This window comes from Xiphias gladius, chromosome 4 (assembly GCF_016859285.1).
Source record: "Xiphias gladius isolate SHS-SW01 ecotype Sanya breed wild chromosome 4, ASM1685928v1, whole genome shotgun sequence".
Classification (NCBI taxonomy): Eukaryota; Metazoa; Chordata; class Actinopteri; order Istiophoriformes; family Xiphiidae; genus Xiphias; species Xiphias gladius.
In genome coordinates, this window is record NC_053403.1 from 5,013,281 (window position 1) to 5,040,552 (window position 27,272).

The 27,272-nt window shown below is 41.3% G+C and overlaps 1 protein-coding gene across 5 annotated transcripts in view; it reads right to left on the minus strand.

Moving 5' to 3' along the window:
* Positions 1-3,105: 3,105 nt before the first annotated feature.
* The window catches only part of tbc1d32 (TBC1 domain family, member 32), a 78,620-nt gene continuing 54,453 nt past the window's right edge, over positions 3,106-27,272 (minus strand). For 3 of the 5 annotated variants that reach the window (XM_040124962.1, XM_040124961.1, XM_040124960.1), the window contains exons 30-34: positions 26,785-26,900; positions 22,435-22,589; positions 19,972-20,112; positions 14,218-14,406; positions 9,917-10,158 (exon numbers count right to left, since the gene is read on the minus strand). In XM_040124962.1, the coding sequence (XP_039980896.1) occupies positions 9,946-10,158; positions 14,218-14,406; positions 19,972-20,112; positions 22,435-22,589; positions 26,785-26,900 (814 nt within the window). In that variant the 3' untranslated portion in view covers positions 9,917-9,945. Of the gene's footprint in view, positions 6,509-9,916; positions 10,159-14,217; positions 14,407-19,971; positions 20,113-22,434; positions 22,590-26,784; positions 26,901-27,272 lie in introns of those variants that run through there. The other 2 variants (XM_040124963.1, XM_040124964.1) reach the window with 2 other exon arrangements.

Genomic DNA, 27,272 nt, shown 5'->3' on the forward strand with positions numbered 1-27,272 from the left:
GAGGCACGGCCAGGGGCCACTTAAGAAGCAGCGCTGAGTAGAGTTCATCAAAAGTCAATGGAGAGTCTAGTTCAGCTCTGAAGATGGCTCGCAAAACGTCAATAGATGCAGTTTACAGCTGAGCAAGAGCATGTTCACATTTGTTTGTTTTCCTTGATCTGACCAAAGCAGAAAAATAATGCATTGCTGCATTTTAGTTCCGGTTACAATCAAAGCAATATTTTTCAAGTTAATATAAGGTCACATGGACAGAGAGGTAAATAATTTTCTCTGCAGTTTCAATGAGCTGTAGTTAGGGGATGGGGTTTGATACCATTTTATAGAATCTGAGAAGCCTGTTACCTCAATGCTTTGTAAATTGCTAATAGGAAGAAATGTCTTGACAGGGGATTTGTTAGCCTCGGAGAGGAGCAAATCCATTTATATTATCAACCTCGAACTGGATTCAAAGTAGAAACAGCAGCCACAGCCAAAACTTGCTATCATCCTATGTCATCAGCAATACACAGAGCCCCAGAGGAAAATCAAAAGTGAGGTTACGCCAAGTCACATTGCACGTTACTGCACAAAAGATACACTACACTGTCAGCCAACACTAGAGACACCCACTGTACTTCCATGGTATAGCAGAACTGAACACGGTTTCACTGACAGTGAAAGCAGGAATGACAAAGGCTTTGAGAGTTTAAATAATGTAACACAATTATATTTAATCTGACTGCTTGTAACTACTCCTGATGTTGCCATGTTCTTTAATCTCAGCAATTACATTTGCAAGTACAATGTTATTGTAACCTAACGAACCAATGGCCGGAGCTACGAAAACAAAAAGCTATTTGTAATAAACTGTAGTTTTATTTAAACATTGTCACTTTTGACCTCCACATGGACCTCCACTGTATAGTAACTTAGCTCCAGCCTGAGCTGAAGTTGACCAGTCTAGCTGGCTTTGTGTGACCCACAGCCACGTAAAATTTGCACCGTTAACACCTTTTCAACAAAACCATAACAATGAGGCACTTAAACCGGGGTTCAATTGAGTTAAACGAAACACGTTAAATCTAAACTCACTGTTAGAGTTGAGGTTTTGCAAATCCATATTAGAGCAAGGGCCTTGAGTTTCCTTGTACGTGATCCTTCATATTTCTCTTGGATGAATCCTTCCATTTACTTCATGGGCTATACAACTTCTGTCTCTCTTAAATAAAAGCCAAAATTCTCTCTGTTTGTCTGTCTTTTGCCACATTAGCTGTTGCACTGGCGGGCTATTCCTGTGTTATGAAAAGGGGTCAGCTGTCCCCTCACTCCACAGAACTTTGTACAGTTTGGTATGTGAACTGTGAGGCGTGTTGTTTCGAGCTCGAAGTGCCATCCATCCAGCAGCTGGGAACATTATTTTCTCTCAGCAAAGTCGAGTTCTCTCTCGGCGTCCTGAAGAAAAAAAGAACTCCTAGGTCCTCTGCAGCTGTGACAGATTACAGCCCACAACTGTCTCTCCCCACTAAATCAATCTTCTGCTTTCTTATACTCTACACGCCGCTCTGCTCAACAGAAGCAGCGTCCACATGGATTCAGCTGATGAAAACAATGTGCACCGCTGACAGACGTGTCTAATATGAGCAATATCACAGCAGAGTCCCACCACTGACACAGATTTATTCCCCCTCTTCTTGTATCTCCACTTCACGCAAACTATGAAAAACTAGAGCACACAGTGACATCTGGTAACAGCTTGACATAAAATTTTCCATAAAGCAGACTGACAAGAGTGCTGATGAAATGAGATGCGCTACGTAGATAATGATGGATAGTCTGAATGACAAAACTTATCTCAGCTTTGACTCCCTGATTACTAGTACAAGTGGTCAAATCAACATGAACTCAGACTTTAGCTTAAAACCACCGGCCGGCTCAACAGTTTACCGCATGGAGGGTGAGGAAAATACATAGACATAAAATGGTTTTATTGTAGGCCTACAAGTCACTTAAATTTGAGGAAAAAAGCCAAGGAAAACACATGAAACAGAAACGTACAATATTTTATGTAAATTGACAGGCCACCCTCGTGTCCTCAAGGGTTTTAGTTTCTCCGTCTGTTTCAGTTACGGCACAAATGAACTAAAATCATTGTTACCGATTCCCAGTCAGTTCAAGAATCAAATCTGGAACTCTTTATTGGTTTTCACATCTGTTACCAGCCTGACGTCTGCATGTTTATCTGATATGCCTGTTCCATGAGAGACATTTTAGTTTACCTACAGCAAAAATAAAAACAGCTGAGGAGACTTTCAGCCTCTGGGACAGAATCCTCACTAAATTATACTGTTTTTTTTTGTGTGTGCTTCTTTGTTGTATGATTTTTACAAGGTTTTTCCTAATAATTGTACTTTTGCAGCGGATCAGTAGACTTAAGGCTCAAGTGCCTTCTGTCAGGGGGCCTTTAAAGCCACAACAGATAGGATTTTGATGTAAAAATCTTTTTTTTTTTTTTTTAATCATTGGTCATCCAAAAAGCGAAACATCTCCAACCACACCAATTAAAAAGGGATTATTGAATTAAAATTCAATTAAATTCTGGTGTTATGCTAGAATACCTTCTCCTCTCAACTGAGATGTTACAATGACCTTAAATTCTAAACGTCTGCAAGAATGTGCTATGCTATATCCAGAAAAAAGTTAGAATCACAAAACCTAATTTCTAATAAATTCAATAAAATTCTAATTAAACTTTCTTGGGCATTTGGCACTATCAATATGTGTTGGTTGCAGTTTTAACTCCTAAACTTAGAGACAGCGGGGTAACTCCTGTATTTCCGAACCAACAGTAGCTTCATAGCTCATCAACAGGGCTCCCAGTCCACCTCATTACCATTCGATCCTTTAACAGCTTCACAGCTTACTTCAGCCTAGTTTTCGTCTCCTCCTCCTGTTTCAGTTTAAATAAAAAAAGACTTAATCTCCATTAGCTATAATTAAAAAAAATCTTAAACTTTAATTTTAAGGTCATTCGCCAAGAATCGAAAAATGTTATGTGGATTCAACAAAAAATGTAAACAACAGTCTCCAATTTGCTGTTTCATAAAAACTTTAATACACAAAGCCAGTATACAAAACTAAAAAAGAACTTTGCTTTTAGCTGCTTTATACTACAAAAATCTAGAAGCTGGTTTCTGTTTTGTCATTTGATTTAATCTTTTATATCATGATCATTTCAATGGTCTTTATACATGAAAACGTGGAATGAACAATATGTCAAATGACTTGGTGCTACATGAGAGGTGTGGCTTGCAGTGACGAACACAGATTATCAACCAACTCTGCAATTCCCTTGACCTTTACAGTACGTTTTAGCAGCTTTCAGCTTACTGTTTTGGTTTTACAGCCCGCAACTTTACTGTTTTGGTTAAGTCTCACCACTCTTTACAGCCTCGTTTCCGGCAAAAAAGCTCTGATAAACCCACGTTACGTTTCTGTGATAATGTTGCTCCATGTCCACTGAATGTGTAATAAGGAAAATCTTTGCTAACACTTTCACTTCATCAACTATAAAGGCCATAATTTGTAAAACATGTTTGTGATGTGGACAGAAACACTGATTAATGCAGTTTCAAAGTTCAATTTTAGGTTCAATACCCTGTTAAAATGTTAACTACCCTCAGTGGTGTAATACTCTGCGGGAAGTCCTGTGTCTTACAGGGTAAACATTTGATCAGTTCCCCTCACTGTAATGCACCCCCTGTGTTGTGCCCTGCTGGTTCCCCTGATAAATGCAGTTGTTGTGGGAGAGAGATGGATGGATGATGTGATGAATTTATTTATTATTCAAGCCTCACTGTGCCTGAAGAGGGACAGCAGGACAACAGTGCAGGGAGAGAGAAATGGTTGTGGTTACTAATGAGAGTTTATCACAATGATACAACCTTTCTCGTGCATCTTTCAATCACAGACCTGAATAAGTGCAAAAATAGAACAGGCTTTGTGGCGCATTGTTGCGTGTACTGACATTAATGATGTGTAACATAGCCATGAGATGGTGAGTCTTTTCAGGCCAATAAAGGCTCTGATTACTGTGGGAAGACAATGGCAACAGAACGTTCAAAGGGTTGTTATTTGTCTGGACAAATGCTTTACATCACAAAAAGTCTAACATACCGTTTCATGTTATAACAAAATCTATTCACATTCCGTACCTGAAAGCTCCTTTTAATACTAGAATCTCTTAATGAACACATAGAAAAGATCTTAGAAGATATTTAGATATTTACATTTTAAGAAAAAAATACAGAATTTAAAAAATTTATAAAATTTGATTATTAAATCTTCTAAACAGCTGTTCATAATTGTCTCATGCGGCATTTAAATAAAGACTAATTTCCCTGTCATTTAAACGGAAATATACCACATGGTCCGTTGTCAATGTCTATGAGAGCAGGAGACGGAGAGTAGGGCAGGGAGGGATGGGCTGCGCGAATCAACGTGCCGTGGACGCAATGGCGCAAAACATTACGTTATCTTTTTTGTTATTATGAAAAGTGTAGAAATATTTTCAGTTCATTGTGAAACTGGAGGGAGAAATTAGTCTAGGTAATTAATTGGAAACACTGCATGTCATATTGGTTATAGCCTAGCGTGGCTAACGTTAGCAGTGCTAGCACCAGCAGCCTTCTCTCCTTGCAGGGTAACGTCCACATGCCTGTGCTGAATGTGGTCACGCATTGCTCCCGTCGCGTGGTTATATGCCAGTTTATTCCGACACGGCATACACACAACCTTATTTTCATTTTCGAGATCAAAACACTGCCAAACTGCGCTGGTTTTACGAGATGTCTTCTGTCCCGCTTTCCACCTTGCTGGTTTACAACATCGAGGCACTAGCTTGGGGGGGAGGGGGCCTGCTTAACATCTTGGATGCAACAGTTAACTGAGGTTAAACATTGAGAAAATATTAATAATTCATTTAAGCTACTAGTATTTTTGGTGTCGACTAACGAGGGCAGCAACGTTTAGTCGTATAGTGGACCATTTACTCACATCCCTCATTATGTACAGTAATGTAATGTACAACTTCTTACAGGTACTACAAAGCAAGCAAGACATCATGTAATCTTCAACCTGAGACTCCATTAAAGGATACGGCAGGGGCTTTTCTGTATTTTTGTTAGCGTCAGCAAATCCTACAAAAGGACCAAAGCCGACAATGTGTTAGAGGGTCTCGCAATACTTTCCTACTCCCAAAGCCTCATCCTGCAGCCCCAAGCCCATTTGATCCTATCAAGGATTTAACTCTTTAAAAACAGGTATGACGTCTCATTTTAAGAAAAAGGCTCAGCACTTTCTCAAAACAGCTGTCCTGTGTAGTTTTAAGCAACTGCTCCTCAAAACAGAAGTCATTTGCTAAACGAGCGATGTGTGTTCAGACTATGTTATGATTAATATGCTGTAGACTCAGCAAGATGAAAAAAAAAATTCAGTCAGTGCAACAGATTGGCTCAATGGATAGGTTGGTTCAGTAATGTGCTTCCAGTGTGACTGATAAGTGGACAGTGTAAGTGGACAAAATCCACCATCCTTGTTCTGTGCAAAAAAATATTCCCAAGTTTAGTCAAGTGGATATCTTCCAAAGTTACAGTATTTGTAGTACAAAATTTCCTGCTTTTGTTACTTTTCTTCTACTGTAGCTCAACAGCGAAACACTGTCTGGGAAACACAAAGAATTTTATAAAAAGGACGTAACTTTTGCAGATACTTTGGATACAGGAATTGATCCTACTGACAGTACTTGTCAGTAGGATCAATTCATTGTTGGTTTTGGTTGTTTCATGGGATTTATTGATGGTAAGAAAATATAGAATATCACCAGGCTTATCCTTTAATTTCATAGAGCAAACATGAGTTATGGAGTTCTGTTCTCTCCTGATTTTTGTTGCATAGTTATGATATGGTGATAACGAGACACTTTTTGGACTTCTTGTTTATGCTCCATAGGCTAATTATGTCTTAGCTAATGTCTCCACGGGGTATTTCTCTCTGGTGCTTTGTCAATAGCAGAACGCATGCTAGTAATTTGGAGATATTGTACAACCGTGCCCTAAACGCTAAGCATCTTAATACTGCATGCAAGGTTGTCATCCATGATACATCCCCATCTGCCCGGTATGAGTTCACTGAATGGTTTGATCCGCATGAAAACATGGTACACGTACTGTACGTGTTCACTGAGTCACAGTCCACACTGAAGGTTTGTCGTAGAAATGCTATGTTTGAATTTCTTGTAAGCGGTGAACCACGGCATTCAGGGCCACTTAAGATACTTCAAGATACTTACTAAATAGACCAAGCCTCGGTGAAGTTTTCCAACACATATTTTAAAAACTTTTTCAACATGTTCCTACCCAACAGGGTTTCGGATAGTTTTCATGTCAGTGAGAACAATGTCTCTGTAGCTTCGTTCCAGTCCCTCCATGAACTCCAGGTACTTGCTGACCTTGAAACCCTGGATTGGCTCCTCCTGTAGGTGAAACAGAAACATTATTGTAGTTATCAACGTTGTACCATATTAAAGGGGAATTCCACCGATTTATATATTTTCTATATATGTGTACCATACTTTCTATCTGAATTCTGAATGTGAAATTTTTGCTCTATTGATCTGTTGTATGGGGAATAGTGAATAAGTGAAAGAGTGATTTCAGACAGTCTCAGTCTCTGTCCCTGTACTTTATGGGACTGTAATATTAAATCGCTGGTGTACCACTTTAAAAGTACTGCTCTTTAAAAGTAGTATTTAAAAGTTCTCAAAGTACTTTTTAAAGAACAGATTGTTGTCCATACTGACCTGCAGTCTAATCAGTTCATTAGTTCTAGTAAAAAGCTGCAGTTATTACAGCTGGGTATTGAGGCAGAAGGGGTCTTCCTTTATTATCATTCACGTTGTTAGGGGGGTGATTTGTGAATAATTCAGTATAACCCTATCATTTAAATATTTTACATTCAATCTATTTCAAAGTCACAGGAAATCAAATTTCATCTCTTGGATCGAATGCAGCACCTTGCCAGTAAATAACATTGTTGCTTAGTGTTCCGTTAATAGGGTGTTACAAGAAGGAAAAGCAAAAACAAACCAGGTCGCATAGATATCTTAATGCATACTAGCCTCTCCAGCACACAGGTACACACATAACAAGACATATCTCATTATGCAGGAATATCTTAACTGTCTAAGAGGCACTCATCAGTCCAGACAAAAAGAGGATTTTATTTGGCTCATTTGTTCGGTCAGGACTTTAATTTTGGCTGCCATAATTGCTGCCCGAATATCAGTATGCATCTGTCATGACAACACCCAACCTCGTGGGCAGCGCAAACACTGCAATAGAGCAAATAACTGTGACTGGTGTGCATTATGTTGCAAGTGGCATCATCAATTAGCAGCCCTGAGAAACGCTGCACCCAGAGTACACTCCACATGCAGAACAACAATACACACAGCAAACACAATAATTTCAACCACTCTCATTATCCAGGCTGAGGTCTTAAACAAAACAAAAAAACAAAAAAAACAAAAAAAACACAGTTTAAGGACTTATGCAACTTGTCAGCACTCTCCTGATTTTCTTTCATCACTCTGCAGAATGTGTTTTAGGAGAATCTAATTACAGGCATATTTTAGCGGGCAATTAACACTCATAAGGACACAGTGAGTACTGTGAGTACAATTTCAGGTTGGAGACTCATCCTGATAATTTATTTCCCCGTCTAATAAGACTGAAGATTTTTACACACACAGTGCAAAGATAAAAATTTGGCCACTACTTTGGTCCAGACTGAAATATCACAACTGTTTGATGGATGGCCATGAAATGTGGCGCTGACATTCATGGTCCCCAAATGATGAATCCTGCTGACTTTGGTGATCTCCTGAATAGATTGCCATAAAATTTCGTACGGACGTTACATTCATGTCTACTCTCAGTTCAATCGAAGAGTGATTTTTCCTGTTGAGACTTTCGTTTGAATTGTTTTTACTATACAGTAAATCACCGAAAAAAACACTTAGAGAAAAGTCAGGACATTATGCATAATTTTTTGTACCCAAATTTTTTTATTCTTATCTACTACCCTGGAAATCATTTCACTACACTTTAAATTCAACTCATGACCTTTTGTGGGGTTCCAGTCCTGCCTTAGATCACCAAAGATAATCATCAACTAAAAATGGTGTAGTGTTCTGGATCTTGGTATCATTTATAAGGTTATGTTTTCGTGATTGTAGAAAGCCCGCAGAAGAGTGAAGTGCACAGAGAAGAAATAGATTAAGAACAAATGGAGCGATGGGTTTTTTTATTATTTAAAGGGAGCAAAAAGAGTGACTAAGGAGGGGTGATCATTCAGAGGGGAGTAAGTAATGTCAGGAAGAAATTAGTTTTCAGTCTGATGGAGAACTCTGCTGTGATTATTCGAGGAAGCAATGCATAAAACACACTCAATAAGAGAAAAATCATGTTTTAATTATAAGATGTTATGAATTAGAGGTCACCAACTACACTTCGTTGATCTACTGAAGTTAATAAAGTGTGGGTTTATTGTCAGCAGCACCAGCTACATAACTTTAAAGCTATTACATCCATATTTTGTTGGTGTGGAAGTACATAGCCAGATGGTATCACTATTCTTATTGTCAAAATGTAAGAGCCCTACGCAAAGTATAAAAAGTCTCCCACTGGATGGTAGTTGGAGTGTCAGATTCTTTATTTCAGTGAAGATTAATCCTGAAGAATCGTCAAAACTAAAGTTAGTTTGCCCATTCATTTATCGCAACGGTAAAGAGCTGCTGACACAGTTAAAACCGTGAAGGAGAGTAGAGATAAGCAATATAAATCACTTCGGAGAGAATTTTTAGTCCTTTTTCCATTTTCGCTGGGAGAGTTATGGAGGGTGAAAATAGAAGATGCAGGGACACGAGTGTATGGAAATTAAGGAATCCACATTAGTAAGACCCTAACTTTAACACAAAATATACCTTGTGCCGATGTTGAGATTGAATATTTTCATACTGAACAGGTGACGCAAGCTGATTAATGTCCCACATAATCTTCACAATACATTAACCGTTGGCTGTGAGGAGATCATTAGGTAAGCTAATTAATGCATTAATTACCGAACATTTCGACGTTTTCTTAGCCTTGTCCTCACATGATAAATTAGTGGTATTAATATTCAGTGCGAGTCTGGATTTGCACAAAAGGTGAAATTAATAGGAATATACACTCACCAAGCACTTTATTAGGAACATTACTAATACGCGGTAGGGCTTTTGCTCTCAAAAAAGCTGCAGCTCTTTGTGTCACAAATTCCGCAAGATATTGAAAACATTCCTGTTGACATCATTGCATCATTTCTGCAGATTTGTCAACTGCACATTAATTGTGTCAATCTCCTGCTCTACCATATCCCAAAGTTGTTCTATTGGATTCAGATCTGGTGACTGGGGAGGCCACTTAATTTGACTGAACTCACTGTCATGTTCATGAAACCAGTTTGAGATGGTGGTGCATTATCCTGCTAGAAGTAGCCATTAGAAGATGGTAAATTGTGGCCATGAAGGGATGCACATGGTCAGCAGCAACACTCGGATAGGCTGTGGCAATCAAATTGGTATTAAGGGGATCAAAGTGTGCCAAGAGAATTCCCCACGCCATTTCACCACCAGCAGTCTGGACTGTTGACACAGGCAGGTTGGGTCCACGGATTCATGCTCTTGATGCCAAATTCTGACCCTGCCATCTGCTGCCTCAGCAGAAATCCAGATTCATCAGACCAGGCTACGTTTTTCCAGTCTTCAGCGGTCCAGTTTTGGTGAGTTTGTGCCCACTGCAGCCTCAGATTTCTGTTCTTGGCTGACAAGGGTGGACCCGACGTGTCTTCTGCTGTTGTAGTCCATGCACCTCAAGGTTCAACATGTTGTGCATTCTGAGATGCTTTCCTGGTCATCACAGTGTTTTTTAAGACCCCTTTACACCGTGATTTGGGGCCATCTAAGAAGTTGACAGTCGTGAGAGAAACGTAGTAAAATCTGTGCTTGTCAATCCGAAATGGTTGTCCTAAATCATCCTGTGATTTTTGTCCAACCGATCTGTAGTTTTGTAGACCATAGACAGCCTGCGGCAAAATTAAGACACTGTCAGAAATTTAGGATCACATTCTCAAAGTGTGACTTCTGCTATGACGTCTACAAACCAACCTTTCACAACATGACATGAAACACCGGCCAACTTTGTAAGAACTGTATAAGTTTAGGAGAGACAAAAAAACCGTTGCGCTTTTCACTAGCTACAACGGGGTCCACACTCCTCCTCCTCCTCTTTCGTGGTTTCTGTTGCATAGAAGTTTCATCGTTATGGCCAAACCTTGTTTATCGTTTCAGGATCCATGGCAAAGCCAACCAGAGACCAGACAGATGTGACATGGCTCAAATTGATCTTTTACAGTCAGATTGTGAACCAGGATTTTATTATACCCATCTGGCACAGTGTGACATGCAGTAAATTTACACCATTGTTGTCACACAATCTAAAAACGCATATAATGAAAATACGACGAGTCTTCCATCCACTGGTTTTATGTTTCCTATAATGTCAGTAATCTCCAATGGCATCAGAAACTTGTAAGAGAAATACAGATCAATCACAGTTCTTGCTGTCTCTATATGGTATCTCTAAAAACTCTATAGCCCCAACTTGTAATTAAATTTTTGAGGTACGCACGCACGCACGCACGCACGCACGCACGCACGCACGCACGCACGCACGCACGCACGCACGCACGCACGCACGCACGCACGCACGCACGCACGCACGCACGCACGCACGCACGCACGCACGCACGCACGCACGCACGCACGCACGCACGCACGCACGCACGCACGCACGCACGCACGCACGCACGCACGCACGCACGCACGCACGCACGCACGCACGCACGCACGCACGCACGCACGCACGCACGCACGCACGCACGCACGCACGCACGCACGCACGCACGCACGCACGCACGCACGCACGCACGCACGCACGCACGCACGCACGCACGCACGCACGCACGCACGCACGCACGCACGCACGCACGCACGCACGCACGCACGCACGCACGCACGCACGCACGCACGCACGCACGCACGCACGCACGCACGCACGCACGCACGCACGCACGCACGCACGCACGCACGCACGCACGCACGCACGCACGCACGCACGCACGCACGCACGCACGCACGCACGCACGCACGCACGCACGCACGCACGCACGCACGCACGCACGCACGCACGCACGCACGCACGCACGCACGCACGCACGCACGCACGCACGCACGCACGCACGCACGCACGCACGCACGCACGCACGCACGCACGCACGCACGCACGCACGCACGCACGCACGCACGCACGCACGCACGCACGCACGCACGCACGCACGCACGCACGCACGCACGCACGCACGCACGCACGCACGCACGCACGCACGCACGCACGCACGCACGCACGCACGCACGCACGCACGCACGCACGCACGCACGCACGCACGCACGCACGCACGCACGCACGCACGCACGCACGCACGCACGCACGCACGCACGCACGCACGCACGCACGCACGCACGCACGCACGCACGCACGCACGCACGCACGCACGCACGCACGCACGCACGCACGCACGCACGCACGCACGCACGCACGCACGCACGCACGCACGCACGCACGCACGCACGCACGCACGCACGCACGCACGCACGCACGCACGCACGCACGCACGCACGCACGCACGCACGCACGCACGCACGCACGCACGCACGCACGCACGCACGCACGCACGCACGCACGCACGCACGCACGCACGCACGCACGCACGCACGCACGCACGCACGCACGCACGCACGCACGCACGCACGCACGCACGCACGCACGCACGCACGCACGCACGCACGCACGCACGCACGCACGCACGCACGCACGCACGCACGCACGCACGCACGCACGCACGCACGCACGCACGCACGCACGCACGCACGCACGCACGCACGCACGCACGCACGCACGCACGCACGCACGCACGCACGCACGCACGCACGCACGCACGCACGCACGCACGCACGCACGCACGCACGCACGCACGCACGCACGCACGCACGCACGCACGCACGCACGCACGCACGCACGCACGCACGCACGCACGCACGCACGCACGCACGCACGCACGCACGCACGCACGCACGCACGCACGCACGCACGCACGCACGCACGCACGCACGCACGCACGCACGCACGCACGCACGCACGCACGCACGCACGCACGCACGCACGCACGCACGCACGCACGCACGCACGCACGCACGCACGCACGCACGCACGCACGCACGCACGCACGCACGCACGCACGCACGCACGCACGCACGCACGCACGCACGCACGCACGCACGCACGCACGCACGCACGCACGCACGCACGCACGCACGCACGCACGCACGCACGCACGCACGCACGCACGCACGCACGCACGCACGCACGCACGCACGCACGCACGCACGCACGCACGCACGCACGCACGCACGCACGCACGCACGCACGCACGCACGCACGCACGCACGCACGCACGCACGCACGCACGCACGCACGCACGCACGCACGCACGCACGCACGCACGCACGCACGCACGCACGCACGCACGCACGCACGCACGCACGCACGCACGCACGCACGCACGCACGCACGCACGCACGCACGCACGCACGCACGCACGCACGCACGCACGCACGCACACGCGACGCACGCACGCACGCACGCACGCACGCACGCACACACACACGGGCAGAAACACGGGCAGAAACACGAACACACACTCTGTCTCAAAGCTGTCCTATGCAACAGTATCTGATGCTATGGCTCATTAGAGGAACTTCCTCAGATAAAGCCCCCATAACTGATCTTTTATTCACAAAAATTGTCAGTGGCATGGGGATGTTAACACCAGAGCTATCAGCCAGAGACAAGACAGATTGAAACGCTTAATGAGTGATGACGACAAACGCCTCATGCCAAGCCATGTCTCAGTCACAACACTGATGTTTAATGTTGCTTTGGATATTAATAAGGGTAGAAATCTTGGGGACCGTGACTGTAGACCTTATGTGAAATCGTTGGGGCCACTCTTCAATTCAGCATTCATGCAAAATGCCAAGCAGAACTTATTTCAATTAGACAAACTTTTAGAATAGGCTTCTTTTCACAATATATTTTTCGTAAAAAACACCATTGTGGGAGGTTTTGTGAACAAATGCGATTTTTTTTTTTATTCGTTATGAAAGTGAATCATGGATGACTGCTGAATTTAAAAGGGGAGCTTTACAATTCAGTAGAAGTCTTAAAGCAGCAACTGCATATGACTCCATATAAAAATGCAGATGTATGAGCCCAAAACAACAATATAGGGCTGCACTGGAACAGACATACTGGAGAACAACTCCACAAACATGAAGTCTTGTGTCTTGCATACTCATATCTACAGCTTTTAAGATCATTTTACTGTAACGATAAGTTGTGTTCCTAATTTATTAAACTGCAGTGAGGGAGTGCTCCTTCCAAAGACGGCCTTTTTCATAAGGCATTATAGCACAAATGTAAGTGTTCTGTGTGCAGTTTACTGATGTTACCTTAAGGTATTAACTGAGATAGCAGCATTCCAAAAACACAAAACTACTGAAGTCCCCCAGAAGAACTAGAGAGTTCCCAGGTGGTACCCCTTCCAAATCCCAACCCACAGACTCCAAGAAGGCCAGGTACTCCGAACTGCTGTTAGGCGCATAAACACACTGTAGTCAAAATATTTTTATGAATTTGCAGGTTGTCCCCATTAAGAACTACAAATATTTAAAGATTTCCTGTGGAGGTGAAATTTACCTTAAGTGGGAACAAATCAGTGGCCAAATCTCAAACACATTTTTGAGATTTCATTCTTGACCTCACACAGTAGATTGAAAGGTCAAACTGCTTCTAAATTGACCTTGTGGTGAGATAGTTTTGTCAACTGCCATTTCCGAGAGCACAAAACCACACAAAGAATGTACACTTACTGATACACAAGACCACCTTCAAACTGAGTTTTAAGTAGAGTTTGACAGGATGTTCTGTGAATAAAATAAACTGTGGTACTGATGCACCAGCTCACCTTGAGAAAGACCTGCAGCTCCTCGGACTGTGTACGCTGCAGGATGTCTGGCTGCAGGTGTTTGAATATGGCCACACACATGTAAACCTGGTAGTCAGGACCCATCACCACACAAGTGGAAACGTAGTGACAGATTTCTGTCCAGTCCAGATAGTTCCAGAAACACTGGGTCAGCCAGTGGAGGCACATCTGTGGAAAGATGACGAAAAGGTTATTGAGAATATACCTGTCAACACAATATTACGAACCCGTCTGTGGCCAAGTCTCAGAAGGTCACATCTAATACAGGTTGAAAGTAGTGATGACCCCAGTTATAATCTGAAAGAAATATTTGATGCGTCTGACAAATAATGAATCATGTTTCAGGTGATCCTTCTTCTCCCCTATAATAAATCATATCTGTCACAATAACATGTCTCTCTCCCCTCTCTCTCTCTCTCTCTCATATCAGTCTTCAAGTAGCTCTTCCTTTTGCTTTATCTATCAATTAGAAAAAATATATATTTAAAAAAGTTAGAAATAACTATGTTTAATAACCATGCTTGAGTTTGCTGTAAGTCCCCAAATAATTACAGGTAAACATAACCAGGAGGTAGCAGAACTAAGAGCGTCTAACCAGTAAATTATGAGCCAACAAAGACCAAAAGTACAAACACAGAAGTATTTAAAGAACCAGTATGTGGGGTTCAGTGGCATCTAGTGGTGAGGTTGCTGACTGCAACCAACTGAATACCCCTCCCCTTACCCCTCCCTTTTCAAGCAAGTAGGGAGAACCTACGGTGGCTTTCAGGTAACGTAAAAACATGGAAGGCCCTCTCTAGACCTAGCATTTGGTTTGTCTGTCCTGGTCTACTGTAGAAACATGACGCTGCAACATGGCGGGCTCCGTGGAAGAGGACCGGCTCCCTATGTATATTTGAAGGGCTTGTTAGTCTCAGGTGATTATACACTCATGGAAACGTAATTCCTTATAAGACATAATTTTTATATTTCATTTCTGCAAATAGAGCACAATAAATTCTACACACTGGCCCTTTAAAAGACGCGGTGGTGCAAATTAAAAACGTTAAGCAATGTTTATGTGAGCGCAACCTTTCTGGTTTGGGAGTCACAAAATGTTTCATAACTCAATAAAAAAAAAAATTACAGAGAGACTTAACACCCCAGAGTAATACAGACATCAACAGGTGTTTAGATGACATTTAAAAGGAGGAGTAAGCAATTCTGGAGAAAGATTGTTGGTATTTGAAGTCAACGGCCAAACAAATACACCCCTCTATCTTGAGTGCTCCTTCAGAAGCTCTGCCTTTGCGGTTTCAGTGTCCACTGGAAAAGTTTCACCTGCGCATTTTTGTTTTGCCTGACGAAGTTGTGTTCATAAAATGATGTTTTTATCTGCAGCTCAGCAATTTCTTATTTCTGTGTATTCAGAAACAAATGAATTGCATCATTAAAAATTCATTTAATTCAATTGGCAATAAATAGAGTCATTTTAATACATTCACAAGTGAATTTCACACTTCAGAGACAAGTCGGACCGGCAAAAATAGACCTGGGGCAGAAAGATAGCCGAGCAGGCACGCACGCACACACAGAGAGAGAGAGAGGTAGAGAGAGAGAGAGAGAGGTAGAGAGAGAGAGAGAGATAGAGAGAGAGAGAGAGAGAGAGGTAGAGAGAGAGAGAGAGAGAGAGAGAGAGAGAGAGAGAGAGAGAGGCTGGAATGGCTGTGGATCGTCTTTGACACCAGTGACAGATGGAAGGCAATGCAGCAGGATGTCAGTTTTTTAATTTTACATTCCACAGTGGACCAATTAGATTTTGGCTTTAAAAAGAAAACTTTTATGCATCATTTATACAGTACTGCTCAGAAGCTTTGTTCACATGGAAACATAATTACAATAAAGTTTTTATTCTTAAATGGTTTTCATGTAAAGTTTTACTTATCTACAAATGTACTCATTTAAGATTATGGACCACTCTTTTGTACAGAATATGTTTGAAGTCTATATGTACTTCATTTGCAGGCTCAGCTTTTCTCAAAGAATCTTTCTGGAAACATGTTTACTCAGACTGAAAAATGAAATGATAACTCACAGCAGTCTTGAATATTGGGGTGGGATTAGGGGACAAAGAGACCAGCAGATGCATCCTAATGTGTTTATTTCTCCGGCTGATGACTGAGTTTAGACCTGTGATATTATTGCAGCGGCTCAACGGGGATTGCCAACTGTTCTCAGTGAAAAGAGGAGAAAAGGGTTCTTTTCACCCACTAAAGACAAAGATGGAATTAAAATCACGACAGCATTACTGCTTCTTACAGTCCTCTGACCGTTAACAATGTTATTCTGCACTCTGTCATAGTGATTCGTCCAACGGATCATAAACCTAGGTCACTAGATAAACAAACCCAAATCAATCACTCCGCAGTCCCTCTGTAACCTGAATTTTCATTTTGTACATAGTTCAAAGTCTATTTAACTACCGTAATTCCGGACATATTGAAGAAGGGGTTGTTACTGAAGACAAGAATTATTAAGTCTTGGGGTGAATTTTGCCAATAGCCACGTCGTTTAAGTGCTGTTTAAGCTTGAAGCTGTTACTGCTAGCTCGCTGCTACCAATGTTTTGATGTGTTGAAACAGCACCATTTGAATTAGTCTGAAGTATATCACAACTGAAAAAAAATGGAGTGAGCAGCGCCAACAGTGCCGCCAGAAAAATGCCAGGGTTAGTTTTTGAATAATGCTTCACACAGCCAGTTTAATTAAAGCTACATGAAACTACAGGAAAAGTCAGGGGATCACCAAAGTCGGTGGGCTTCATCCTTTGGGAACATGAATGTCTGTACAAATTTTCAAGGCAATCCATCAAATAGCTTTTATGATAGTTCAGTCTAGTGGACCAACAAACCGACTGACAAAAAGACTGGAATTGCCATCCCTAAAGCCATGCTGCTAGAATGTCTCATAAAAAGACATTATGCTGAAAATTGAATAAGTACTCTGAGTGCATAGCCTCCAAGGTTTAGTTGTGTCATGGTCAGTAGAATCCACTCTCTTTTCGGCCGAACTCTGCTTTTCCTGTTTATGATTTGACTACAATCAGTAGCTTTGAATCTGACTGAGCCTCACAACCTCATAATCAGTTTCCCAAAACACTCAACAGACATCAAACTGTGCACACACTGGGTTTTAACTAATTGTCATGTCAATAATTAGCCACTGCGTTGACTAATGACAAGTCTGCTCAAGCACACAAACAAGCACCACTTATGCCCCGTAAACAGATTATTTCCGCCCCCTCCTCAACTAAACTATAATGAAAATACCGACATCCTAAATGATTTGTAATAAAAACAAGGAACGACTACATCCGTGCTGCCCTTCGTTTTTAAAGCCTCAGGCAGAAAAACAAGTACACACACTGTACTTTCTGTGACTGTAAATCCCTCCAAGATCTTTCCAAAAGCAGCTCTTTTTCCGAGAGTGGCAAAATGTTCTTTGTGCTTTTTCTCTTTTGTTGGTGTTCCTGTTAACGCTTAAACTAAGGGGCCAAAGGTGAGTGTGACCTCATTCTCTCAGTAGTCTTTACTTCATATATGTTCTCTGCCATAAACATGCTTTCAGAGCTTTTGCTAATCTGAGCGGGTCAGGCCACAGCGGCCAGCTCACCGAGATATCAGAACCTGCCTCTGTGTGTGAAAATGTGAAACTTCTGAGAGGTAATTCGATGTTATTGTTCATCGGCTTTCGGTTCAGTCGTATTGTGATATGATCATGATTTCTCTTTTAAAATTTCGTTTAAGACTCCATACAACTAAAAAAATTAGTTATTGAAGTTTTTGTTTTGCATTTGTGTGTTTTTTTTGGATGTTGAGAATAACAGAAGAACACATTCCTTTGCACTGAACATTACATTTTTTAATTTAATATGTAGTTTTCATACATTTGATGTACTTTATTGCAACATACATTGATACTGGAAAAACGTTTTCATGTCCTGACCTTGCCATATCCCCAAGCCCTATTTTGCGGCTACTGACTCCATCACGTAAAGCTGCACTTTATTTTTACATTAATAGTGACAGACACACAGAAAACCTCGAACAATTCTGCACTTCCTTTCAGCTCCACAGAGCGTTTTGGTTTGACGGTGAGCAACTTTAATGGTAATTATGTATGTAATTCAAAAATAAGGGTTCTCACCTTCCAGTTAATTGGTTAGTCTATCGATAAAAATAATTGGCAACTAATTTCATAATTGACTAAGTAATTTTTCAGGCACAAATGCCCCCCCCCCAAAAAAGGCCGTTTTCAGTTTCTGAAATATAAAGATTTTCTGCTTTTCGTGATTTTATATCATTATAAATTGAATATTGTTGGGTTTTGCACTGTTGGTTGGACAAAACAAGACATCTGAAGACATTATCTTTGACTTGACTGATTGACATTTATATCACTATTATCTGAAATTCTATTGCATCAACCATTGATGGATTCCTCGAGAAAACAAACAGCAGGTTAATCAATGATGAAAATCTTAAATTGCAGCCCTCAACTAATTCAGTTGGTAAATTTTAACTAACTTCATATCGGTGGATGAAAACTACTTTCAGAGCTGTAATAACTAAAGTTATATTAAGGACATTTAAAGCCATTAGGCTCTTAGTACAGTGAGGAGAAGGACGACCACAAACATGTTACTGCACCTGATTTCTTACTATTTCTGGTTTCTTATTCAGGACACACGAGTCGCACACCTCAAGTTTCTTACCATGATTCAGCTTGTGCATTCTTTCCTTACCAACCAGTCGCTGTTCACACTTAAAGCAAATTCTGTTTAAAAGTCTCTTCCTGTCACGCACCCACCTGATGTTTAAACATTCTGCAGATGGATTTTGACTGAGGCCTGCGTTCACACATGCATTTTCACACAACCTCTACTGTAAGAATGTCAGAGGTGTATAATGGTTCATTTGACAGTGCTGCTTTGTCAGGCTTTCAAAGCTGAAACTTTCGGAATAGATATTTCCATTTCTGACTGAAGAACAGATGCCCATTATCGGCTTGAAGAGCAAAGAGATGAGCTGAATGTTAACTTATTACTACACCCTGGAGACGGCAAGTTCAGATCTTTGATGCAAATGCGGCGAGTCTTACAAGCATTCCTGCTGCCATACATCATGTGAGCCTGAACCGTCAAATGTCGACACACAGAAGACAAGATCAAACATAAGAGTATTCAAGGTGAAAAGCCTTTTCTCTACCTTGTAGTTGGTGAGAGAAAAGTGCCAAAGAGCAGAGAAAAGATCTGACTTTTCAATTGGTGTTATTTTAAAAAAAAAAAAAAATGACAAAAGATTTAATGTCAAAGCCGTATTTCGGTATTTTAAAGTCGACTTAAGTGAAAGCAGAATTAAAAGGGAAGTCATTTACAGGGCAGCCAAAAGTGTGGTTATGAAGGTTTTTAACCTGTTTTGTGTCTCCTACTGATGTCATTAATTAAGTATTTAAACAACAGTGAAGAAACAAAATGGAATGATGCCTGTCTGTCTGTCTGTCTTGCAAAAGTATTGCAAAAAGAGTGACTGAGTATATCCTGAACTACTGCTGTGCCGTATTATTCTGTGATTTTGGTAACATATCAGTTCACCTGTAAGAAAATGTCACTAATTATTAGAGCCCTAGACTGCATCGCACATCACTTAGCTTTAAGTGAGCTGTCTGTCTGTCGAATTCTTTTTACAGAAGATACCTGTGATGGGGTGAAACCAGAAATCCTGAAAGCAGAGTGGACCAGAGGAACCTCAGCTTTGAGCAGCATTTCCACATAGTGAGCCGTACACCAGTAGACGGGAGGGATTCCTGATTTGGCTACTTCCACAGGAACATGGACCTGTCACAACAAACACAAGTTATTTATCTCTCTTCATCTTGGAAAAATTTTGGATTTATTGTAGTGCTAAATATCTTCAAATCATGTTTGATATTATTTGCACTACCTGGGGATTTTTAAGTGCATAAAAAATAGAAATGTCAATTACAAGCTCCATGTTTTGTGTTCAGTGATTATATAAAGATAAAAACAGTCCTGAATACTTGACAACCTTCATTCTGAGTAATAGAAATAGAAACAGCAGGCAGATGTGTGTGTACATGCAGGTGTTTGTATGTGTGTGTCAACAATGCCCACATTCCCCCCTAATTTTGCCTCTGCCTCGTAATTATTCGTGCCTTCTCTGTTTTCTGTGATACTGACTAAATCGACTGCACTGTGAGGAAATTCACCAGCTGCCTCGGCATCAAACATACTGAGAGCATGTAACACGCGTTCAGACGAGTCCAATTGAGCCGTAATTGACCTAGACGAGCGACGACAAGATGACAGAGGCAGGTATAATGATAGCAAAACTTAATCTCAGCACCTCAGTTCTCCCCTGCAATTTAGATAGATTGGAACTAGACTTCATTCTAGAGACTTCTTCCCCTCAGTTGAACTATTCCTTTTACTCTTATTTCTCCCCTCAGTCATCTCTTTTAGTCATCTTCTCTCTTGTACTACTCTTCCATTCTCAGTTCAGTAAAAAACATCTTGTTTGTTTTTTACTATGCTGAAGACACAGTCATTATGTGAGAAAAGATTTTCAGGATTCATCATCATTTGTTAATATCTTGTTTTGGGTTTTTTTCGCTGTACAATTAATGTGATAGTTGAAATTCTGAGTATGAAAAAGGTGGGACTGAATGAGGACAAAGCAAAGAAAGACGGCAAAGCTGTTTACATTCGATGGTGCATGTCACATATGTACATTTTTACTTGAAGGAGGAGTTTAACAGGAGTCCCTCCATAGATACCTACAGTGTAGGTTTTGATGGATTGTTCAGCCTTGGATTTGACCAGCTGATAGCACTAGATGGATGTTCATGATCAAGTTGTATCATGCTTTAATTACAATCCCCGCGGTAACTGTGTTTAGATTCTTCCATTTACTTTGTGATAGGTAGACAGTGCGGCGGTCCACCTTGTTTCATTACTGAATAGGAGACTTTTTCGTGCAGTTGTCACATTTACAGCATTTCATTCGCTGTTATAGAGTGGAGGTCGGTGTGAGCAGGTCTGCAGTGGAGAGAAAATGGATTGAGCCCTTTTTTTCCCCCACTTACTTCATATTATCTTCACTATTAACCATCTCCACTGGCATTAGGACACTTGAGTGCACATAAGTGGAACACCTCAACACACAACTCTCATAATCCATCTTTACATATTAGTAAGTTAAAAAATAAGGCAAGTATATTCCAAACCAAACCATGCATTAAAAAGTAGTGGTAAAATTCTAGTCAGTTTAAGCCCAAAGTAACAGTGACAGGTTGTCTGAATTATAGAGATTTGATTGCAGAGATATAGTGTAATGACTATAAATGTTTCTACAGATCTATGCAGATAAGGGTGTTATGGGTAACTGATGTTCGTAAAGGCTTGGACAGGAGCTCACATGCATACCGCAAACATCCCCACAACATTGTGCGACCACGTGCATCAAACAAGCTGACTGATTGATCCAAATTCTTGTCAGATGGTGGTTTTGAATGCTGAACCCCACATTATTCATTCCAAATTTACCATTGGGGCTTCAACTAACGATCACATTCATTCTCTAACGTTAAAAATTATAATATATATATATACACATATATATCTTCCCATGGCAATTTCCCAAAACCTAAATATTCAAATATTCATTCATATAATTTAGTTTACTATCATAGAAGAAGAAGAAATCAAGCAAATCTTCACATTTAATGGGCTGGAATAAGTAAATTCACTGATTATCAAAATAGTTAAATAATTTTCTGTCGATCGATTAATTGATTGACTTACCGTTACAGCTCTATTTTCAATTGAATATTTAGATTTCAATCCAGAACTTTCTCCTGAGAAGCAACAGTGACTATTCTATACAAAAAAGTTGAATTCTCCATCCTAACTGAACCAAACCAAAAAAAAAAAAAAAAAAAACACATTAAAGATGAGGGATGTTTTGTATGACGAGGTAAGAGTAATAGGTCTTTAAGGTCTTTCAAAACTCAATTTTGCTACCATTCTGGGGCTTCTAAGGTGCAAAATGATTGCCCATTTAAATCCTAGCTGTAGATCTTTTGTATCTATGTATAAACTCATTGTACTGTAGGTGTATTTGCATGGCACTATACTCACAGATGCCTGTATCCTTGCAGGCCAGATGAATGCGGAGGTAAGCAGAGAAGGGAGGCTGAGTAGCAAATTTAGAGATCGATCCAGGTCTCCAGCCATGATGAGGAAAACTGTGGAGGCCAGCCAGTCGTAGCCTGGATAACCATCCTGCTGAGTGACTGGTGGACAGAGTTAAAGAGCCAAAGGACTGGTGGAAAGGATACAAAAATCAATGATTCAGACTCGCAGCGATGTTAAACAGCTCCTACATGAAAGTTGTTCATTGGCAAGTAATGGAACAGAACCATAGCGACCGTAAACCCATTCAATGTTCATCTTACTTTCAAATGAGCCTACTGTAACACACATTTATACAGTAACAGCTTTAATCAAGAGAAAAAGCACCACCTTAAAAATAAATATTGTTCCGTTTGCACTGGTTGAAGTAAAATTTTATTTCTACTTAATGATGTACAGAGCCGTATATCAATGTGGCATAAAACAACTAAGACTAATATGACTAAACAGATCATTTTTGGCAACAGCTGGTGGTTTGATATTAATTCAAACAGAATTAGTTATATAAATATTATATGGCAAAGTTGCACTACATCGATTGTGCCTTGATTTTAAACGATTTGTAAAGATCCTCTTTAGGTGTCAGAGGAAACTGAGTCGTGTGTTAAATGAAGCGTTTAGCTAATACCACAGTACAGTCAAATGATCCTGATGCCAGCGAGTGTCAACCGCAGAGCGAGTAATTCTTTGATAGTCAATTAACCCCAATACACCAGACCATTAATTCATAGCAGAAAAATAGCCTGCTACAAGACTGGCAAGATCCAATTCTTTGTCGGCAGTATAATTTTGTGAATTTGAAAAAAAAAAGCATAAAAGCAGACCAATGTTATGTATATCTGCATGACTACTGGTAAGCAGGAAAATATTTTTCAGGAGTTAAGCATGAATCCTGTAAGAAATTCAGTCAATAGGATTCATTTATTACAAGGTCTTGCCGGTGGCAGCTCTGCATTGTGAACATCACATTACACCGGCAATGGAGAGAATTCTTTTTTTTTTTTTTTTAAAGTAAATGTTCCAGAGCCAGAGAAAATTCCTCAAGATGTACTTGACAAGAGAAAGCTTTAGAACAGAAATTTTGGTGTCTGATTGTGCTGTGACCCTGATGTTTGTATCATGCTAGTTTTCTTTTCTTTTTTTTCTTTTTTTTTTAAGTTCAGTTTCATTTAGACATTTAATCATTTTATTCAGACCCTGCTGGAAGCAAATAACTGCACTGATATGAAGGTCTCAGTCCTGGTCCAGGAGAACTGTGGAGTAGTTAATCAAGAGCGAGAACACAATCTGGCCCGACGCTGAGGTGCTGCCTTTGAAATTTGCATTTTGTATTGTGTCTTTTTTTAAGATATCCAACAATAAATTAAGGAAATTCCTTTGAATTTGCATCCCTACCACGAGTATTTGTTTTTCTACACTCTGATGCCTTTTTTTTTTTTATGATCTACGGCAGAGATCACAGAATGCAACATAATGGGAAACTGTCCTTTTTCTGGACACCCACTGAAGAGATCTTGTACCCCACATAGAAATGTTAATTGAACACACAGTAAAAGAGGAGGATGGGTGCTGGCCGTATGATCCGTACCTATGAATCATTGTTCAGAAAGTGTCACTAATGGAGACCAAATCCACGGAAAATCAAAACGTGCTGACTGTTAAAACTCAGCACATTTAAATTAATTCTCGACTCCCTCTGAGCGCACTGGTAGTGTCAGGTGTTTTGTCGGCCAGTTACAAATGCAGGCAGATAATTGAGGACACATCTTGGTTGAAGGGTTGTTATGACCCATCACTTCAGATCCTGTTTTCTGCATTTGGCATTTCTCATTAGGGTGGTGTCCTGATTTAAGTCGGGAAACCATTCTGTCTTAAGTGGACCCTGAGTGTCAGTTTTTGTTTTGTTGGTTTTTTTTGTCAAACAACTATTTCCAAGGTCAAGAGTCAACTGTCAAACTCAGCTTTTAAGACACAACAGACATGTCCTTAGTCCTAAAATTGCTCAAAAAATGGATAGTTATGTTCAAGTTAATAATTGAGCTATCTCCACGGCAGCAGAGCAAACTCCATCCACGAGATGTGATGGTGAGCACAAGAACTATTCTGAGTTTATTCAGCATTATGCATATAAAGCTTGTTTTTTATGGCACCAAAGGATCAAATTTAAGGTATTCTTTCAAATTTTCGAACAATCAATAACTACAACGTATCCTGTGGGTCCAATTTTATTTATAGCATTTGTTGGGACAGGGTTTGGTTATTACCTCACATGTATTTTCTGACCAACAAAATCAGAGAGATCCTTTAAGAAGGTTTTATCCAACTAATCATTATTTACAGAAACTATAAACAAAACTGAAGTAAAAGTGTCACGACTTTTGCTCATCATACAGTATGTAGCGTCAATCTTTTTCAGAAAAATGAGTTGCTTGGATTCACTGAATATGACAGGATTCTTCATGCTCTCAGCTTTACCTGATTAATTTATTTCCTATTTTGACCAACTGTTATCTTCATAAGCCAAAATAACTGACTTCAATTGAAAGCTCTGGGGAAAAAAAAAAAAATAGCAGAGGGACCTTCAGTAGAGATTTTCTGTGAAAAATAGATGAATGTTAAAGTACAGTATAAATAGTATGAATACAGAAATGTAATCAATTGTACAATATGAGCTTGTTGGTTTGACCACTGGCTCAAACCTAAATAACAAATTAATCCAGGGAAACTGATTGACAGACGAGCCTCATCTATTTGTAATACACTCTGTTAGGTCATCTCTTTGAATGATAAAGAATTATAAATAAAGCAAAGCCCCATGGAAATGAAAGCATTTTCATCTACCATCACTCAATAACATGAATGAAACTGGAAAAGCTCACACTTCAAATACCGACGATTGAACAACCGTCTCCCTCTAAAAATCAGTGCTTTGTTTTGGATTTCCTTACTTTAAGTGAACTACTAAGTTATATCTGTAAGGATATCTTCAGTCCGCTGAAATCAGATCTATACATTTAAAACTATGTAGACTTTATTGAAAAGTTTATTCAAAAAGTGTATTCAAATGTCTTTTTTAAAATCAGTATGTTGTATACCGTGCACTACAGTTTATACCTGGCGAGGTTTCATCGATCTTTTCACCACTTGCATATCACTAACAGACAGATTTTAGTTGCAGAGATGTGGGACATGCATGTAACTAAGGTACCATTTAATCACCCAGCATAAAAGATCTTCAGAACCAACTTCCTCATATTAGCTCAAATGTACGTGTGGTCTCTGTATTATTGCTCCTTTACGAGGAAAATGTCAGTCTGTTTTGAATTTGTGAAGAAATGTTATCTCTCCTATGGGTTTTCATGTTAAAATGTCCAAATACAAAGGAGACTTTCTAAACAAGAGAGGACGTCTATCAGTTGCTTTTTGGGATAAAAGAATTCTGAAGTGTTCAGTTAGACACAGATGAAGTGAGATCATCTGTATTGTGCTGATCAGACAGAGACGGACGCTATCTGTCCCTCCACGTCTCTCTCAGAGTGACACTCGTGGAGTTATCAGCGTGACAAAACTATGCCGTATTTCTATGTAAAGAAAAGCATGGTTAACATACAGTATGTGAATGCATCGCTGTGGGGTAAAGTCTGCATGCCTTTCCTTGTGCGTAAGTTTGTATTTGAATGTATGTACAGCAAGTGTATAAAGCATTACTTTCCCTTCCATCAACCTCTTTACTTTTTGCTCTTTTTAAGAGAATACCATAAAAAGGACATTTATTTTGGATTGCTCATCTTATTTCTCTGTTCTACAAAAAGAGTGAAAATGAAAATTGACATTACACATTGCTAAGTATTCCAATTGTTGTAAACTAATTTTTAGTGTCACTTACTAGAATTATTTAAAACTTGATATTGAAGGAACTGAAAAAAAAAATATATGAATATACATTATATTTAGTTTGCATTGCAAGATTGAAGACTAAAGTGACACATATTCTAACTAGTTTCAAACACTGTGTGTACCAGAAATGTGGTCACTTTGTTGGTCACTTTACATACAAGTTTCCAAACGTTTTTAATTCATGGACTTGATGTGGTCATGGAATGTGATGCATTTAATTTTAAGGTTATGGTGGGACCCCTACCATAAACGTTATAACACAAACTCCAAACTAATGTGTTTAAACAACCAGGGTAGTCGGAGAAAATGTGCACAATGTCAAATGAGTGAATACATTTTACAGTTACAGTATTTCTACCTACTGTACATTGATGCATTTGTGGTCTCTAGAAAGGATACTGAGCTCTGAAGAAGTTTTAACTCTCAGTGAGGACAAGAAGAACTTTATGTGCTTCATTAGCAGCGTTAAGTCGTGCACAGCATCATCTTTGAGTAGCTTGAGGTAGCTGCCGTACCTGTGGATATAAGACAAAACAGACAAAGTACTTTAGATCTCACTTCACTTGCATATACCAGTCCTTCATGGGTTTGTTTGGGATTTCCCTGGGATTTTCACATACAACAGTCTCTAGAGTTTACTCAGCAGGGTGCCAATAAGAAAAAAAGAAAAAAAAAAAAAAAAAAAAAAAACCTCCTATGAGCAGCAGGTCTGCGCATGGAAATGCCTTGTTGATGAGAGAGGTCTGATGGGAATGGTCAGACTGGTTGGAGCTGATAGAAATGCTACAGCTACGACAGCAGAAGACCATGTTGGGTCCCACTCCTGTCAGCTAAGCTAACAGAGGCTGCCAGTTGGCACAGTGTCACCAAAACTGAACAGTTGAAGA